The sequence below is a fragment of the Bombina bombina genome, chromosome 2 (genome assembly GCF_027579735.1).
Source record: "Bombina bombina isolate aBomBom1 chromosome 2, aBomBom1.pri, whole genome shotgun sequence".
NCBI classification, from domain to species: Eukaryota; Metazoa; Chordata; class Amphibia; order Anura; family Bombinatoridae; genus Bombina; species Bombina bombina.
Genome location: NC_069500.1, coordinates 1,354,456,011 through 1,354,474,377, shown reverse-complemented (window position 1 = coordinate 1,354,474,377; position 18,367 = coordinate 1,354,456,011). Strand labels below are relative to the sequence as shown.

Sequence of the window (18,367 nt, the reverse complement as noted above, 5' to 3'; positions counted from 1 at the left end):
CATGACGTATATATACACGTCCTATTGGTGCAAGGGGTTAAAATTGTGTGCTCAATCTAAATCAAAGAATTTTTTTTTTTTTAGAAAGCAGAGTTGGTTGTTTGGAATAGAAAAAAGAATAAAAGTTTCGGTCTAGCAAAAAGATAAAAATAATCCAAAATGCTATTTTAAAAACTGTGGAAACCCCTGGTTTAAAAAAGTTCTGTGAATGATTGTCCTTTTACACATGGAATGTTTACACATCACAGGATACTAAACAAATAGAGCTGCAACAACTAATCAATATAATCGATTATGAAAATAGTTATCAACGAATCTCATAAGCGATTAGTTGGTTTGCAATTAGTTGGTCTGGGCACAGCACCAACTGCTTCACTCCAATGAGCTCCTGCACATGGTATTGTGTTTTATGGTTATGCCCTTAGCCTAAAGGACGTCTACAGACATTTACTGTACGCTTTTTCAGAACAGTATACGTTTACAACTACTCCTGGCTTATGTGCAACCCAGACATAATATGAGTAATCATTTGGATTGTTTGGATTAAAATCAGGTAAATTGGGACTATGCTTTGCATTTACACCTAGCCCTAGATTGATGGGAGTTATTTGAATTGACGTGCACTATTATCTGTTTGCACAATTATCACAGATCGCTTGCTATTGCTGATTATATGTACTGTACAGATACATGTGTAAGGCTTTGTCCTGTTATTATCTAGTCCTTAGCGCTTTTGGCTTCTCTTGTTTGTTTTTTAATCTTTTTAATTAATTGTAATATCAAATACCAAATTCAACATCTATAAATTCAACCACTATAAGTATATATCTCTATCTTATTTTAAGAGCGGACAAGATATTTTTTCCTTACCCTATAGCTGGTTATTTACCATTGCATATAGATATTCAAGATATTTTATGTTAGAATGAAGTCCAGGCTTACTTTAAGAGGCCCCTTTGCATTGGTGGACATTTAAAGATAAATATCCCACCTTGGTGATATTGGCAAAACCCTACTTATGCATCTCAGGCACCTCAACGCCATCTGAGTGCCTCTTCACTGTTGCAGGCAAAATAGCTGCAAAAAGAGAGCCAGCCTCAGCCAGGAGCATGTGGTCATGTTGTCATCTTTGCATTTGAGTGCAAAGTTTCTGAAAGAGTGAATAAAAACATAATTGATGCTTACCTGATAAATTTATTTCTCTTGTTATGCATCGAGTCCACGGATTCATCCATACTTGTGGGATATTCTCCTTCCTTACAGGAAGTGGCAAAGAGAGCACCCACAGCAGATCTGTCTATATAGCTCCTCCCTTAGCTCCACCCCCCAGTCATTCGACCGAAGGCTAGGAAGAAAAAGGGGAAACTATAGGGTGCAGAGGTGACTGAAGTTTTTTAAATAAAAATATACTACCTGTCTTAAATAAACAGGGCGGGCCGTGGACTCGATACATCACAAGAGAAATAAATTTATCAGGTTAGCATAAATTATGTTTTCTCTTGTAAGATGTATCGAGTCCACAGATTCATCCATACTTGTGGGATACCAATACCAAAGCTTTAGGACACGGATGAAGGGAGGGACAAGACAGGTACCTTAAACGGAAGGCACCACTGCTTGTAGAACCTTTCTCCCAAAAAAAGCCTCCGAAGAAGCAAAAGTTTCAAATTTGGAAAATTTGGAAAAAGTATGAAGCGAAGACCAAGTCGCCGCCTTACAAATCTGTTCCACAGAAGCCTCATTTTTAAAAGCCCATGTGGAAGCCACTGCTTTAGTAGAATGAGCAGTAATTCTTTCAGGAGGCTGCTTGCCAGCAGTCTCATAAGCCAAACGGATGATGCTTTTCAGCCAAAAAGAAAGAGGTAGCCGTAGCCTTTTGACCTCTCCGCTTACCAGAATAAACAACAAACAATGAAAATGTTTGACGGAAATCTTTAGTTGCTTGTAAGTAGAACTTTAAAGCATGAACCACATCAAGATTGTGCAACAGACGTTCCTTCTTTTATGAAGGATTAGGACACAGTGAAGGAACAACAATTTCCTGATTGATATTCCTATTAGAAACAACCTTAGGAAGGAATCCAGGTTTGGTACGCAAAACCACCTTATCTGCATGGAAAACAAGGTAAGATGAGTCACACTGTAAAGCAGATAACTCAGAAACTCTTCGAGCCAAAGAGATAGCTACTAAAAACAAAACTTTCCAAGATAGAAGCTTAATATCTATGGAATGCATAGGTTCAAACGTAACCCCTTGAAGAACTTTAAGAACTAAGTTTAGGCTCCATGGCGGAGCAACGGGTTTAAATACAGGCTTGATCCTGACTAAGGCCTGACTAAACGCTTGAACGTCTGGGACATTTGCCAGACGTTTGTGTAAAAGAATAGACAAACAGATATCTGTCCTTTTAAGGAACTAGCTGACAATCCCTTCTCCAATCCTTCGTGGATAAAGGACAATATTCTAGGAATCCTAATCTTACTCCATGAGTAACCCTTGGATTCACACCAATAAAGATATTTGCGCCAAATCTTATGATAGATTTTCCTGGTGACAGGCTTTCTAGCTTGAATCAGGGTATCAATGACCGACTCAGAGAAACCACGCTTTGATAGAATCAAGCGTTCAATCTCCAAGCAGTCAGACGCAGAGAAATTAGATTTGGATGCTGGAATGGACCTTCGATTAGAAGGTCCTGCCTCATTGGCAGAGTCCACAGTGGAACAGATGACATGTCCACTAGGTCTGCATACCAAGTCCTGCGTGGCCACGCAGGTGCTATCAGAATCACCGAAGCTCTCTCCTGCTTGATTCTGGCAACCAGACGTGGGAGGAGAGGAAACGGTAAAATACATAGGCCAGATTGAAGGACCAGGGCACTGCTAGAGCATCTATCAGTACCGCCTGGGGATCCCGGGACCTGGACCCGTAACACGGAAGCTTGGCGTTCTGACGGGACGCCATCAGATCCAATTCTGGTGTGCCCCATAGCTGAGTCAGCTGGGCAAATACCTCCGGATGGAGCTCCCACTCTCCCAGATGAAAAGTCTGACGACTTAGGAAATCCGCCTCCCAGTTCTCTACCCCTGGGATATGGATTGCTGAGAGATGGCAAGAGTGATCCTCCGCCCTTCGGATTATTTTGGTTACCTCCATCATCGCTAGAGAACTCTGTGTTCCTCCTTGATGATTGATATAAGCTACAGTCGTGATGTTGTCCGACTGATATCTGATTAATTTGGCCGCAGCTAGCTGAGGACACGCCTGAAGCGCATTGAATATCGCTCTCAGTTCTAGAATGTTTATCGGGAGGAGAGTTTCCTCCCGAGACCATAAGCCCTGTGCTTTCAGGGAGTTCCAGACTGCACCCTAGCTTAGCAGGCTGGCATCTGTCGTTACTATGAGCCACTCTGGCCTGCGGAAACACATTCCCTGAGACAGATGGTCCTGAGACAACCACCAGAGAAGAGAATCTCTGGTCTCCTGGTCCAGATGCAGTTGAGGAGATAAATCTGCATAATCCCCATTCCACTGTTTGAGCATGCATAGTTGCAGTGGTCTGAGATGTAGGCGGGCAAAAGGAACTATGTCCATTGCCGCTACCATGAGTCCGATTATCTCCATACACTGAGCCACTGATGGCCGAGGAATGGAGTGAAGAGCTCGGCAAGTGGTTAAGCGTTTTGATTTTCTGATCTCCGTCAGAAATATTTTCATTTCTACCAAGTCTATCAGAGTCCCTAGGAAGGAAACTCTTGTGAGAGGGAAGAGAGAACTCTTTTTTCTGTTTACCTTCCACCCGTGAGATCTCAGAAAAGCCAACACGATGTCCGTGTGAGACTTGGCTAGCTGGAAAGTCGATGCCTGAATTAAGATGTCGTCTAGATAAGGCGCCACTGCTATGCCCCGCGGTCTTAGAACCGCCAAAAGGGACCCTAGCACCTTTGTGAAAATTCTGGGAGCTGTGGCCAACCCGAAGGGAAGGGCCACGAACTGGTAATGCCTGTCCAGAAAGGCGAATCTGAGGAATTGATGATGATCTCTGTGAATAGGGATGTGTAGATACGCATCCTTTAAGTCCACGGTAGTCATATATTGACCCTCCTGGATCAACGGTAGAATAGTCCGAATAGTCTCCATCTTGAATGATGGTACTCTGAGGAATTTGTTTAGAATTTTGAGATCCAAGATTGGTCTGAAAGTTCCCTCTTTTTTGGGAACCACAAACAGGTTTGGGTAAAACCCTAGCCCTTGTTCCGCTTTTGGAACTGGGCGGATCAATCCCATGGTATGTAGGTCTTCTACACAGCGTAAGAAAGCCTCTCTCTTTGTCTGGTTTGCAGACAATTGAGAAATGTGAAATCTCCCCCTTGGGGGGGGGGGAGTCTTTGAAGTCCAGAAGATATCCCTGGGACACAATTTCTAAAGCCCAGGAATCGTGAACATCTCTTGCCCAAGCCTGAGCGAAGACAGAGAGTCTGCCCCCTACTAGATCCGGTCCCGGATCGGGGGCTACCCCTTCATGCTGTCTTAGAGGCAGCTGCAGGCTTCTTGGCCTGTTTACCCTTGTTCCAAGCCTGGTTAGGTTTCCAGACCGACTTGGATTGGGCAAAATTCCCCTCTTGCTTTGCAGCAGGGGAAGCGGAAGCGGGACCACCCTTGAAGTTCAGAAAATTATTTTGTTTGGTCCTCATCTTATTTGTTTTATCCTGAGGGAGGGCATGGCCTTTCCCTCCAGTGATATCTGAAATAATCTCTTTCAGTTCAGGCCCGAATAGGGTCTTTCCTTTGAAAGGGATGTTCAAAAGTTTAGATTTTTGTCACCACACTCACTTTACCCTTCCTAGTACTTAGAGTTTTTCTTCCTAGCCTTCGGTCGAATGACTGGGGGGTGGAGCTATATAGACAGCTCTGCTGTGGGTGCTCTCTTTGCCACTTCCTGTAAGGAAGGAGAATATCCCACAAGTATGGATGAATCCGTGGACTCGATACCTCTTACAAGAGAAATAATGTTATAAATAGTTATAGTCTACCTCTTTTGAAACAGTTTATGGTTTTTTTTTTTGCTTGATTCTAAAATTGTGTTCTGCAACCAGACAAACAGTTGTGTTAATGTAAAGTTTCAGTCTGAAGTTTATATTTATAACACTCAATATGTGGATTTTATTTTAAATATAGAATTTTTTTATTTATCCGATTAAGCAGGAAAAAAAATCGGCCCGATTAATAGATTATGAAAAGTGGGAGGGAAGGGAGGAGCTATATAACAGCTCTGCTGTGGTGCTCTTTGCCTCCTCCTGCTGACCAGGAGGCGTAATCCCACAAGGATAAAATCCGTGGACTCATCGTGTCTTTAAAAAGAAATAATAGTTAGTTGCAGCCCTACTAAACAATTGAATTGTTTTTGCTCTGTAGATATCCTTTGTTGGAAAGCATACCTAAGCAGGCTCAGGAGCAGCAATGCACTAGTGCTGGTGATTGATGGCTACACATATGCCTCTTGTCATTGGTGTACCACGTGTTTTGCTAGCTCCCAGCAGTGCATTGCTGCTTCTTCAACAAAGGATACCTAGAAAATGAAGCAAATTTGATAAACAGAAGTAAATAGAAAAAAGTTGTTTAAAATTGTACACTTTATGTGAATTATGTAAGTTTAGTTTTACTTCATCATATAGTATTTACTAAATAACTCTGCAGTGACCTAATTATTAACATATTCTGAACAAAATTAAACTATTCACCTTTTTAACCACATTATCCAGGTCGACAATCATACGATGCAGGTTCTCCTCAGCTGAAATGATGTGTGGTTTTGCTCCATCAATAAGGTTCTTCTTGGAATTATCAATCACACTCTTCAGCCTCTCCATCTCCTCCCTGAGTGACAGAAGCAAGATTTTTACTTGCAACCGTGAGGAACCGCGTCATTACTGAGTAAATACAAATCTTCTCTCCCCCCACAAGTCTTAAGTGTTGTATATAAAAAAAATCATAACATTAAAACAAAATAATAAAAGATTAGGTATCTTGGGAAATTTAAAAAGTAGCTTGTTTATATAGCCAGCTGGCCCGGCCACCTTACTCGTGAACAAGGCCGAGTTAAAAGTGGTCTTGTTCATAACCATATGTTGGGTGTTACAGCTTATAAAATTCATGGAATATGATTTGCCCCTAAAAACTAATGGATGTTAGTATATACTGTTATAAATACTAACTTAGCTTTCAAAAGAGCATCAGCTGCCTCGTCCACAGCCTTGCTGCGAACTTTTAAGGCATCTTCTAATTCGCGCCACTGCAAGGACTTTTTTTCTGAAGTAATCTAGAAATAAAGAATTGCTATTAAATCCTGTTATCAGCAATTGTTAGGCTTACTGTAAAGGATGGCAACCATACACATCTACAAACAAATAAGACATTCAGAAACACACGCACGTGGATATACAACTTCTCAATACATTAAGGAGCAGATGGTTTCAACAACAGGGAAAAGACAAGTTTAGAAAAGAATAAATGCATCACTTCTCAGCTTTGTACCTGGGAGTCATCCATAGCCTCTTTCAGTTTCTGTGCATGAAAATTAACAGCTTGCACAGCAGACTCCTGGGACGCTATGGCCTGTACGGTAACCCTGGCAGTGTTACCAAGAGCCTCCTCCAGCACTGCCGCAATAGCTGTGAGAGGAAGCAAGAAACAAATTTATCACAATACATACAGAAGCAAACAATTACAAAAGCCTGGACCTCAAGTACTCCCTGTAATTTTTAATAAGCTGTACATGTCCCTTTATTGTCTATGCAACATTATCAGAATTGTGCACCCAGAGCGGATTGCTTATTTTATTTGCTCATTTTAGACCTAACAGAAATGAAAGACTGACAACGATTTAGAAAATAGAGACCAGCTAGAAATTTGAAAAGAGCCAAACAATTTTGTAGATAAATATATGTTAGAATATATTTTTGGAAAATACAAAAATAGAGCTAAAATGAAAACTAAGAAACAGAATGGTTACTAAAAATAAATAAATCTATTATTTTATTATTATTAAATAATACTCTGTCAATATAGACTGGTACCACTAAAATACCTTTAACCCTCTGTACATAAGTCAGAATATCCCCATTGCTGCCCCAAAAAGCAAACACAGATTGATTGGCAATTTCTAGCAGTGTCAAAAGGTCACAGAGGCTAACCCACACATGGGCAGGTGGCAAAGGGTACTTTTTTTTTTTACACTTTAAAAACATTTTATTAAAAGACTGCAATAAATTAAATTAGTCTATTAATGGAAAGTTTATGATCTTTGTGTCCCTTTAGCAAATGTTAGAAAAATATATTAAATGGTCCACTGAATTTAACATGTTTTTGTGCTGCCAGTGTCAGGGTGGACAACTGTGTGCAAAAAATTTTTAAAAAAATAAAAATAATGTGCATGTCTTCTCTGACAATCCTAATCTCTGTGTGGCATTAGTTTGTATGTGCGTGTGTACACATATATACATATAATTTGGGAATTTTGTTTGTATAGCAATATATTTAATATTTTTTATATCAATAACATGTGGAAATGTGTTGCTGGCCCTTTAAAAAGGGGAAAATGTAAAAAAATGTTTTTAAAAACTGTGGAAACCCCTGGTTTCGAAAAGTTCTGTAAGAGATTGCCCTTGTACGCATGGACATTTTACACATCACAGGATACCAAACAAAGACACACTAACCTAATTTAAAAGGGACACTGTACTCAAAAATGTGCCAATAAGAAAAAACTGCATTGAAATATTCTGGCATGAACAATAAAAGAATTTAAATAGTTATTTTTGTTGCTAATATGGTGCTAAGGGGCACCGATCTAAAGCTCTCTGCTCTGGTGAGATTATCTAAGAAGTCTTGTCAGTACTGTGAGGTCCATAAAAAAAAAAAAAAAAAATACAAATTTTATCTTGAGAGCCATTTATCTTGTTATGCAGGGTTCTGGGTGTGAAGGAGAGGCACCTATATTACCCTAATGCGTAATAAAGAATCTCAAAGATTTTGTGAGATTTCTCTCCATAATCATGGCCTTCAGTGATAAGCACCCACAATTCTATTTGTGAAGAGGGACACATCTCCAAATCTGAAAACATTTTTTTAGGACTAAAAAAAAAAAAAATACATTTTTATTTAATTTTTTGATGAAACATAGGGAGCGAGAAAAAAAAAAAATACAATGCCCTATTAAATCAACTGCATACAGAATGTTGTAGGGTGAAGAAGCAAATAGATAAATAAGATCAAACAAAGTTTTACATACATTCAATCTTTTCTCTCTCTGCCTTCTCCTGCTGAACAAGGCGTGCGGCCACTTCTTCGGGAGGGCGTTCTTTTAAGGTGTGTGAACCCTCGTGCTCACACTCCTTGCAATGATCTGCTTCTATCAGTAAAGAAAGTAAATATAAATATATATACACACATATATATATATATATATATATATATATATATATATATATATATACACACATATACACATACATATTTATTTATTATATACACATACATACACACACAATATATTTTGATTTGCAGCAATTAAAAATAGCCATAGCAGGAATAAACTACTGTACTATTGATGTGTGTGAAGATAAAAATCAAATCATACCGTTTAAATTAACTGTGAAAGCAGCTAGTAAGTGTGCACATATACAAGGAGATAAATTACTAGGTAAAACACATTACCAGAACTGGCAGTTGGAGATCCAGCATGGTGATCTACAGGTATCGGGGGAGCATTATCTTCGTGTACCGCTGAAGCTGGAACAGACACCGAATCACCAGTCGCTGAAATTATTTGGGCTACATGCGAAGAAGCTATGAAATTAAAAGTGAGCTTTAAAGGAATAGGTATGGATGGATATCACAAAGGATGAATCAATATAGTTAGTGGCAATAAGGCAATTGTCTAGCTTAATAATATGGAACTGCTTATATAGGGATGTCATTAAGGGAACAATAATCTTATTTTTAATTTACAAGTTTTTGTTTTTTTTAACAACAAATATTAAATGACTATAAGCAATATGAACACAAGGCTGCATGTGAGTAGAGCTACCCATGTCCCTTTGTATACAAGGGAAAGGTAGAGTTGCCCTCATCTGTGCCATCTTGCTAAACATTGGTACTGACAAACATGGTGGCATTTACATTAATTATTGTGGCCATGACCAAACACACTTACAAAGCGTCTGCAATACAGCTATATAGAACCCACACAGAGAGAAGCGCACTCTCAGGAACGAACAACCAGCTCAATAACTCGTTAGATTATCCTATGGCAATTTACCACCTGGGTGCAGCTTCTTTTTAGCCCAGTAATGCTTTTCAGAGAGTAGAACTTTCCTGTAGTATATAAGTCTGATCCCGCTTAATAAGGTCAGTCAAGCGCCGAAATACCAGACAATTGCTCTCTGAACAAGGAACACAGCAACCCCAGACAATCGTTTCGGCCTACGCTGGGCCACATCAGTGAGATGTAGCCATATTCCTCTAAGCACACTTAGCAAGGAGTCCACATCCGGTTGCCCCTTTTCTTTTTAAAGACACGATGAGTCCACGGATTTCATCCTTACTTGTGGGATTACGTCTCCTGGTCAGCAGGAGGAGGCAAAGAGCACCACAGCAGAGCTTTATATATAGCTCCTCCCTTCCCTCCCACTCTAGTCATTCTCTTTGCCTACGTTAGTGATAGGAAGAGGTAAAGTGAGGTGTTAGAAAAGATTCTTCAATCAAGTGTTTATTATTTTTAAAGCAGTGCCAGAGAGTGCTGCTTTGTTCTAGGGTGTAGCCGTATTCCATATCAGTCTCTACAGTAGAGCATTTGGTGGCTTTAGAGCAATGGGAACTGGTGGGACATAATTCTCACTGCGCCTCTCATTTTCTGCTGCCCTTACCAAGAAAACCTGAGGGATTTTATTCAGGATTTTTGTTTATTTACAGGGCCATGGGAGGGAGAGGACCTCCTAAACCTGGGAACTGCCTTGCTTCCAGGCAAAAAATGAGGAAAGTGCTGACTTTTTTTCTGCCTCATCAAATTTGGGCTCAGTTTCTCCTTCATCTATCAGGAGACTTTATGGCAGCTGGAATGCAGACACTGGCGACACGGATCTCATCTCCTGCGGTCTTATTCACATATTAGAGCTGACCGTGAGACAAAATTTGGGTGTCAATTTATGGGCTCTAGAGGAATAGACTGACTGAACAGCTGTTGCGACTCAGAAACTGTTCAGTCTGTTCTCTTGTTCCCGGTAAGGCTGTTCTTAGAGAGACAGCAGGCTGAGCAGCTCTTATTTGCAATTTTCACTTTCTCAAACGTTATATTGTTCCTCCCGGTGCCTTTACATAAACAATGGCGACCGGAAGATATCTGGTGCAACGCGCACGAGGGGCGGAGTTTATAAAGGGCGCCAAAGTAAAGGGCGCCAAGGACACTTATTCCTCCTTACACTTATTTTACAATAGCGAGGAGCGGAGGACTTTAATTTTTATAAAGGGCCCCAGAGACACTTCTTCATCCTTACAATACTATACAATAGCAAGGAACGGAGGATTCTAGCTTTAGAAGTGTGCGCTTTGTATTGGGCACTTCCTTCATATCACTTCAGGTTATCGAAAGCTATGGTACAAATATTTGTTGCAATTGTTGTGTTCCAGACTTAAAAAGGGTACATGAAGGGATGTATAAACATTAGGAATATTCAGCTAGTATTCTTAGTTGCTTTTATTTCACTGTTTATTTGTTTGCTGCATACAAAAATAAAACATTGCAGTTTTAAATTTAAAGAAACAGTAACTTTTGTTTAGCTGCTAATTTTATAAAGGAATTTCAGCTATTTCATGTTAATTCATCTGTTGTGACTTTGGATGGAAAAGCACACAAAAAATAAAGAGTTACTTTAAGATTTAAAGAGACATTAACGTTCTTTATGTGTGAATTTATTACAGACTTTCAGCTGTTCATTTGTTAATCCATCCTTTGTGATTTTGGATGGTACAAAAGCACACAAAAATAAGATTATTTTTAGGATTTAAAGAGACAGTAACGTTTTGTATGTGTAAATTCTATTGAAGAATTTCAGCTGTTTGTCTATTCATCCTTTGTGTCTTAGGATGGAGCAAAAGCACACAACAATAATGTTAATTTTAAGATTAAAAAGTCAGTAACATTTTTTGTGTGTAAATTTTACTAAGATATTCTTCTGAACCTACTACCTAAGGAGATTGCTGTTTAGGAGTCTGTTGAGGATAGTCAAGTTATGCCACAATTTTCTCCTATAGTGTCCCACAAAAATTTATGGCCCGCATGAAGTGCACTGCGCTTCCTTTTTCACTCCACTCGGAGTTATGATATATTATATGTTTTTTTCCCATGAGGTAGAAAGCATTATCAGAGGAATTATTTTGTAGTTGCTATTCCTCATGGCTCCTCCATGTTACTGAAGGAGGGAAATGCGTTGGGATTCTCTGTGAGAGAATTCTCAGTCTCAGATGGAATGTTACTTTAGGAGTTTTTTTTAGCTATCCTGGGTGACCATTTGTACAACATAGTACGTCCAGTAATGACATTTCCGATATACAGGTAGCCCTCAGTTTACGCCGGGGTTAGGTTCCAGAAGGAATGGTTGTAAATTGAAACCGTTGTAAATTGAAACCCAGTTTATAATGTAAGTCAATGGGAAGTGAGGGAGTTAGGTTCCAGGCCCCTCTCAAAATTGACATAAGTAACACCTAATACATTATTTTTAAATCTTTGAAATGAAAACAACATTATAAACCTAATAAAATAGATTGTAGAATCATCAAACTAAGTTTAATAAACAAAAACATTTGCCAACAGCACCTAATAAAATAATCACACAAACACAGACTGTATCATCATCAATCTAAGTTTAATGAACACTATCAAAATAATCACACAACAGACTGTGTCATCATCAAACTAAGTTTAATGTAGAAAAACGTTTTTTTTTTTTACTTGCATTTTTCTGCAGCTAAGGGAAGTGGCTGCTAGATCTTGTTCCTTTAAAAAATGGCTCCATTGCTCAGGTCTGGTTATACACTGATTAGCCTGCCTGTGTTTAATCACACAACAGACTGTATCATCATCACACTAAGTTTAATGAAGAAAAACGTTTTTTACTTGCCTTTTTCTGCAAACAGTTCTCTGCATTGAGTCTGCATCTAAGGGAAGTGGCTGCTAGATCTTGTTCCTTTAAAAAACGGCTCCATTGCTCAGGTCTGGTTATACACTGATTAGCCTGCCTGTGTTCAATCACACAACAGACTGTATCATCATCAAACTAAGTTTAATTAACAAAAACGTTTTTACTTGCCTTTTTCTGCAAACAGTTCTCAGCATTGAGTCTGCAGCTAAGGGAAGTGGCTGCTAGATCTTGTTCCTTTGAAAGCTGATCCATTGATCATGTCTGGCTTGCTTTTCTTTGCATGTGTTTGCTGAAACACAAGCGGACAGCTCCACCTACTGGCTATTTTAATGTATGCATGTGCTAATGCTTTCAATAGCAGTCAATGCTTTTCAATAGCAAAAGAAAGGGCGTTATTCTGAAACGGCGCAAATTGAACCGTCTAAACTGAGGGCCACCTGTAATCTATACTAGTGCGTCCAGTTACTATGAGGATGGAGGCAAACCCTATGTTTACAAAACTGTTTCCCAACACAGACAGATAGCTCAGCATGCTAAGGCACTGTGGCTGAGCTCTGTAGCAACCCAAGGGTTGCAGGTTCGATCCCCGGCGAGGTCCACTCAGCCTTTCATCCTTCCGAGGTCGACAAAATGAGCAGCGCCTTGAGACCCTTACGGGTGATTAGCCGCGCTTTACGAGTACCAAATACAAAGGGACACTGAACCCAAAATTTAACAGCTAAGAGGCTGGACAAACATTTTCTAGGAAGGGGGCGGAGTAGTTTTCACTTGGAATAATTGAACTGCTATACCCTTAGAGGATAGGTCCCTTGTTCTACGGAGGTATGCTCGAAGTCTAAGCTTTAGTGATTCCTTACTAGGAGAAGTCCCTGTTGGGACCTGGCTTGAGGGAAATAATGTCTTTTGTAAATTTAAAGATTAAAAAAAAAAAAAAAAAGTAAGAATGGACCATAGCCTGATATTGAATCAGGACAACATGAAGGACATGCTCCCGATCCGGCATCAGATCTTGTAAGGGGCAGACTTTCCGCCCTTGCTCAGGCTTGGGTTCGATCAAAAGCTCTCCTGAGGCAGGTTTTGTTTTTTTCAGGATTATCTGTAGTTCAGACACAGAGAGAGGCGTTCTTACAATGTGTAGGAGACCTCTCTGACCTGGGAATAATTGTTCCAGTTCCAATGCAGGTACCGGTTCTGGGTTTTATATCCCAATCGGGTTGGGGTTCCCAAAACAGGAGGGAACCTTCAGACCACCTTTTAGATTTCAAGAGTCTACTCAAATTTCTTAGTGGGCCGTCCTTCCAGTGGGAAGCTATTCGTTTTCGTTCTTTAAGGATTAAAGGACGCGCACTTGCATGTTCCCTTTCACTGGGATCATCGCAGGTTCTTAAGGTTTGTCTTTCTGAATAAACATTTATAGTTTGTGGTTTCTCCTTTAGGTCTTGCCACGGCTCCCAGAATCTTCAACGTTTCAGGGGTCTCTGCTTGCAGTACTTCGTTCAAAGGGCATTGCGGTGGCGCTGTATCTGGACGACATTCTAGTTCAGGCACCGTCCTTTCAGCTAGCAAACTCACTCAAGTGACCTTCCTACGGTCACAAGGGTGGATGGTGACTCTAGAAAAGAGCTCTTTAGTTCATCATACAAGAGTGACCTTTATAGGGACCATCATAGATTCTCTGTCTATGAAGTTTTTTCTGACAGATGTCGGGAAGTTAAAGATTATCGATTTTGTCTGGCTCTGCAATCTTCTCTTCGCCCTTTAGTGGATCAGTGCATGGAGTTAATAGATCTGATGTTAGGGGTAATGGACATCGTCCAGTTTGCTTGCTTTCATCTCAGAGCTCTGCAGTTGGACATGCTCAAAAATTATTAGGAACTTGTCCCTCGACTTCTATTGGCACGGGAGACAAAGGAGTCTCTAGCTCATCTCTCCCAGGGAACATTTTTTTGCAGACAATACATGCCAGCCTTCTGGGGTAAGGAGCAGTTTGAGATTCTCTGAGGGCTCAGGGGATATGTTCTCAGGCAGGATCTTTGTTGCTCTTAAACATTCTGGATCTGAATGCAATCTACAATGCTCGCCTGGACTGGCCTCAGCTGACTTCGTTCAGTTTACCAGGTTCCAGTCGGACAACATAATGTCATTTACCTACATCAATCATCAGGGTGGAACAAGGAGTTCCTTGGCAATGACAGAGGTCTCCAGAATAATTTGGTGGGTGGAGACCCATTATTGTTGTCTGTTGACAATTGTTTTTTCTCATCGATCATCGGGGAGGAACAAGGAGTTCCTTGGCGGTGACAGAGGTCTCCGAAATAATTCAGTGAGTGGAGACCCATTCTTGTTGTCTGTCGACGATTCTTTTCCCAGGAGTGGCCTTCTGGGGGGCAGATTTTCTGAGCAGACAGACCTTTCATTCGGGGGAGTGGGTCTTCATCCAGATGTGTTCTCCAGTCTGGTCCTCAAATATGGTCAGCCAGAGTTGGATCTCAGAGCATCCAGAACGCCAAACTTCCGTAGTACGGGTCGAGATCCAGAGTTCCTTAGGCGGCTCTGATAGATGCTCTGGCGGCCTCTTGGTCCTTTAATCTAACATATCTTTTTCCTCCATTTGCTCTCCTTCCTCGAGTGATTGTCCAGATCAGACGGGAAAAGAGTTTCAGTGATTCTCATAGCTCCAGCCTGTCTTCACAGGATCTGGTATGCAGATCTGGTAGAGATGTCGTCTCTACCCCTTGGAAGCTTCCGTTTAGAAAGGACCTTCTGATTCAGGGACCCTTTCATCATTTAAATATCTTTATTGGTGTGAATCCAAGGGCTACTCATGGGAGTAGTTAGGATTTCTAGGATTTTGTCTTTTTCTCCAAGAAGGATTAGAGAAGGGTTTATCAGAAAGTTCCCTAAAGGGTCAGATATCTGCCTTATCTTTTTTGTTACACAAGCGTCTGGCAGATGTTCCAGATATTCAACCCTTTTGTCAGGCTTTGATTAGAATCAGGCCTGTGTTTAAACCAATTGCTCCTCCATTGTCAGGCTACAAATATAAAGTTAACGATGGAACACAATTCACAGATCTTAATTTATTAATAATTGTTTTGTTTCACTATTGTAAAGGAATATCACTATGGCTTAGTGATATTCTCACCTAATAGTGATAGTTTAGTGGTTTATTTTGCCACACCCCAGATTATGCAGTTAGGGGTAAGCAAACTTGAATAGGATTTGTAGAAATTGCTCTCAATATTAAGTTAGCTTTAGTTCTTAAGTTGCAGGTGTAGTAATGGTTCTATTAACTCTCAGAGTCTTATGCAGTGTAACACATAAATAGTTAACTAGTAACCAGGTTCTGTTAACAGTTATACATATGCTCATGCAGTATTGCTATTTTATTTGCAGAGATTACTTGTACCTTGTCTTGTGTTGCACTTGTAGTGTGGCAGAGCTGTAATGAATGCACAGCCTGTTCTGTGGAAGTTCCAGTTTCACTGTGGAAGCTGTGTTGTTTATTAATCTGCAGTCAGGATGTTTCAATAAGGGTTAAAGCCAGATTTTCAGTGACAAGTTCTGTGGTAACTCTCCTTTAAATACAAACTACACAGTGAAAGTTCTCCAAGTAACAAAGCATTAGAACACATAGAATAATACTTGCAGTTTGGTTCAGGCAGTTCATTCAATTGATTGCATGTCAGCTCCTAAGTTAATGAACACTGCAGTTGTTTGGATGAATTCCAGTTAAAGTTGAACAAAGTATCAAAAAGTTCCTGTGAGGAAAAAAAGTTCAGGAAACAAGTTATTCAAAGTAGTTAGGCTCAGGTAAATAGGGTAGCCTTGTACTCCAAATTACTAAGCAAAGAGAATTGATTTGGGGTGGTTTTTAAAGGCAAGCTGCAAGTTTGTTGCTTGAAGGATTCCGCTGGGTCCTAGAAGGAGCTAGGTTCCTGACATGACCCCCCACTCAGGGCAACGGTCCCACAGTTGCCGGTCTGGGACGATTAGGATTTCTGCGATGGAAGAGAGTGACCAGCCGTTGAGCTCTAAGATTGGTTGCAGGTTCCCATGTGTCGTCATCAGCTGAATAATTTTTCCAGCGTACCAGATATTGTAATTCACCTCTATGGAACCTGGAATCCAGCAGGGAATGCACTTCATATTCGTCTGGATCCAGTGCCTGAGGAGGTGGTGGAAGAATGAGTTGAGAGTGACGAGTGGCTCTGTATGGTTTCAATAGTGACACATGAAATGTGGGGTGGACCTTAATACTATCAGGTAATTTAAGAGTCATTGCGTTTTCATTGACAATTCTAACTATAGGGAATGGTCCTATGAACAGACCCGAGAGTTTCTTACTCGGTATCTGTAATTTCATGTTTTTGGTGGATAGCCAAACGAGATCACCTATGGCGTATATAGGTGGTGGTCTTCTCTTGAGGTCGTAATAATGCTTTTGAGTGAGCTGAGCATTTTTTATGTTCTCCTCAATTAAGCGGAAATTGTCTTGTAAGGAATCATGTAGATCATCGATTAAGGGTGAATTTAAGGTGTCTGTTGCAATGAAAGATATTGTTGGATGGTAGGCATAATTTGCATAAAATGGTGTACATTTTGTAGATGAGTTTACAGCATTGTTATAGGCAAATTCAGCCATGGAGAGGAAGTTCATCCAATGTTCTTGATGGTAGGAACAATAGCACCGAAGATATTGTTCCAGCCATTGATTCAGTCTCTCTGATTGACCATTGGTCTGAGGGTGAAATGATGTCGAGAAACGATGATCGATCTGTGTTAAGTCACAAAGTTTTGTCCAGAAATGTGAGGTGAATTGTGTTCCTCTATCGGTGGTTATTATCTTTGGTAACCCATGTAGCTTGAGTATGTTATCTATGAATAAATGTGCTGTCTCAGAGGATGTGGGTACTTTGTGATACGGCACAAAATGGGCCATCTTAGTAAATATATCTATGACCACTAGGATAGTTGTCTGTTTATTTGATTCAGGTAAATCCACTATGAAATCCATCGATAGATGGTACCAGGGTCTCTTCGGTACTGGTAATGGAGTTAATAATCCATACGGAGCTCTTCTCTCGGATTTCGAAGTGGCACAAATGGCACAAGTTAAGATATAGTCTCGGATGGATTCTTTCATTTTTGGCCACCAACAATCCCGTGAAAGTTGTTCCAAGGTTCGGTAAATTCCTGGGTGTCCGGCTAATGGAGAGTCATGGTATAACTTGAGCAAATTTATTCGCAATGCTTTGGGAATGTATAATTTCCCTTCATGGTAGTACAGGTCATCAATCTTATGCACAGAAGAGTGAGGTAGCTCCGGCTCCTTGAGACAATGACGTTTGATTTCGGTTATCACATCGGTGGTTAGACCTACAAAACATTCGGTAGGTAAGATAGTGGTATTTTGGGTTGTTGTTTTAGGTTTCTCAGGTAGGCGAGACAGAGCATCTGCTTTACCATTCCTGGAGGCAGGTCTATATACAATATTGAAGTTGAAGCGCGAGAAGAATAAACTCCAACGGACCTGTCTTGCTGAAAGAGTTTTGTTGTTTTCTAAATAAAGTAGGTTCCTGTGATCTGTGAAAATGGTAATAGGAAACTTGGTACCTTCGAGAAGATGCCTCCAGTGTTCCAGTGATCTTTTTATTGCGAGGAGTTCTTTATCTCCTATGGAATAATTTCTTTCAGCTGTTGACATCATCTGTGAGAAGTAAGAAACTGGATGGATGGGATCGTTTGGTGTTTCCTGTTGAGAGAGAACTGAGCCTAAGGCAAAATCAGAGGAATCAACTTCCAACACATAGTGGTGTTCGGGGTTCGGAAATCTTAGAATGGGTGCTGATGTAAAACTATCCTTTAAATATTCAAAAGCTGAATTAGCGTCTGGATCCCAGTTATAAGATGAGTTAATGCTGGTTAATTTCGTCAGTGGTTTTGCTATCTTGGAAAAGTTTCTAATGAATTTCCTGTAGTAGTTTGCAAAACCTAGGAATTTTTGGAGTTCCTTTCTGGACTTGGGTATTAACCAATTTTTGACAGCGTCTACTTTTTGTTTTTGCATAGTGATACCTGTTGGTGAGATATCATATCCAAGGAATGACACATGCTTGGTATGGAATATGCATTTCTCCAACTTAGCATACAGTTTATGCTCTCGGAG

The 18,367-nt window shown here is 40.3% G+C and overlaps 1 protein-coding gene across 4 annotated transcripts in view; it reads right to left on the bottom strand.

The window, feature by feature from the left end:
- The window catches only part of IMMT (inner membrane mitochondrial protein), a 138,739-nt gene that overhangs the window by 82,687 nt on the left and 37,685 nt on the right, over positions 1-18,367 (bottom strand). Inside the window, exons 5-9 of one of the 4 annotated variants that reach the window (XM_053704263.1) lie at positions 8,717-8,848; positions 8,292-8,408; positions 6,536-6,672; positions 6,217-6,320; positions 5,743-5,878 (exon numbers count right to left, since the gene is read on the bottom strand). In XM_053704263.1, the coding sequence (XP_053560238.1) occupies positions 5,743-5,878; positions 6,217-6,320; positions 6,536-6,672; positions 8,292-8,408; positions 8,717-8,848 (626 nt within the window). Of the gene's footprint in view, positions 1-5,742; positions 5,879-6,216; positions 6,321-6,535; positions 6,673-8,291; positions 8,412-8,716; positions 8,849-18,367 lie in introns of all 4 variants that reach the window. The other 3 variants (XM_053704264.1, XM_053704265.1, XM_053704262.1) reach the window with 3 other exon arrangements.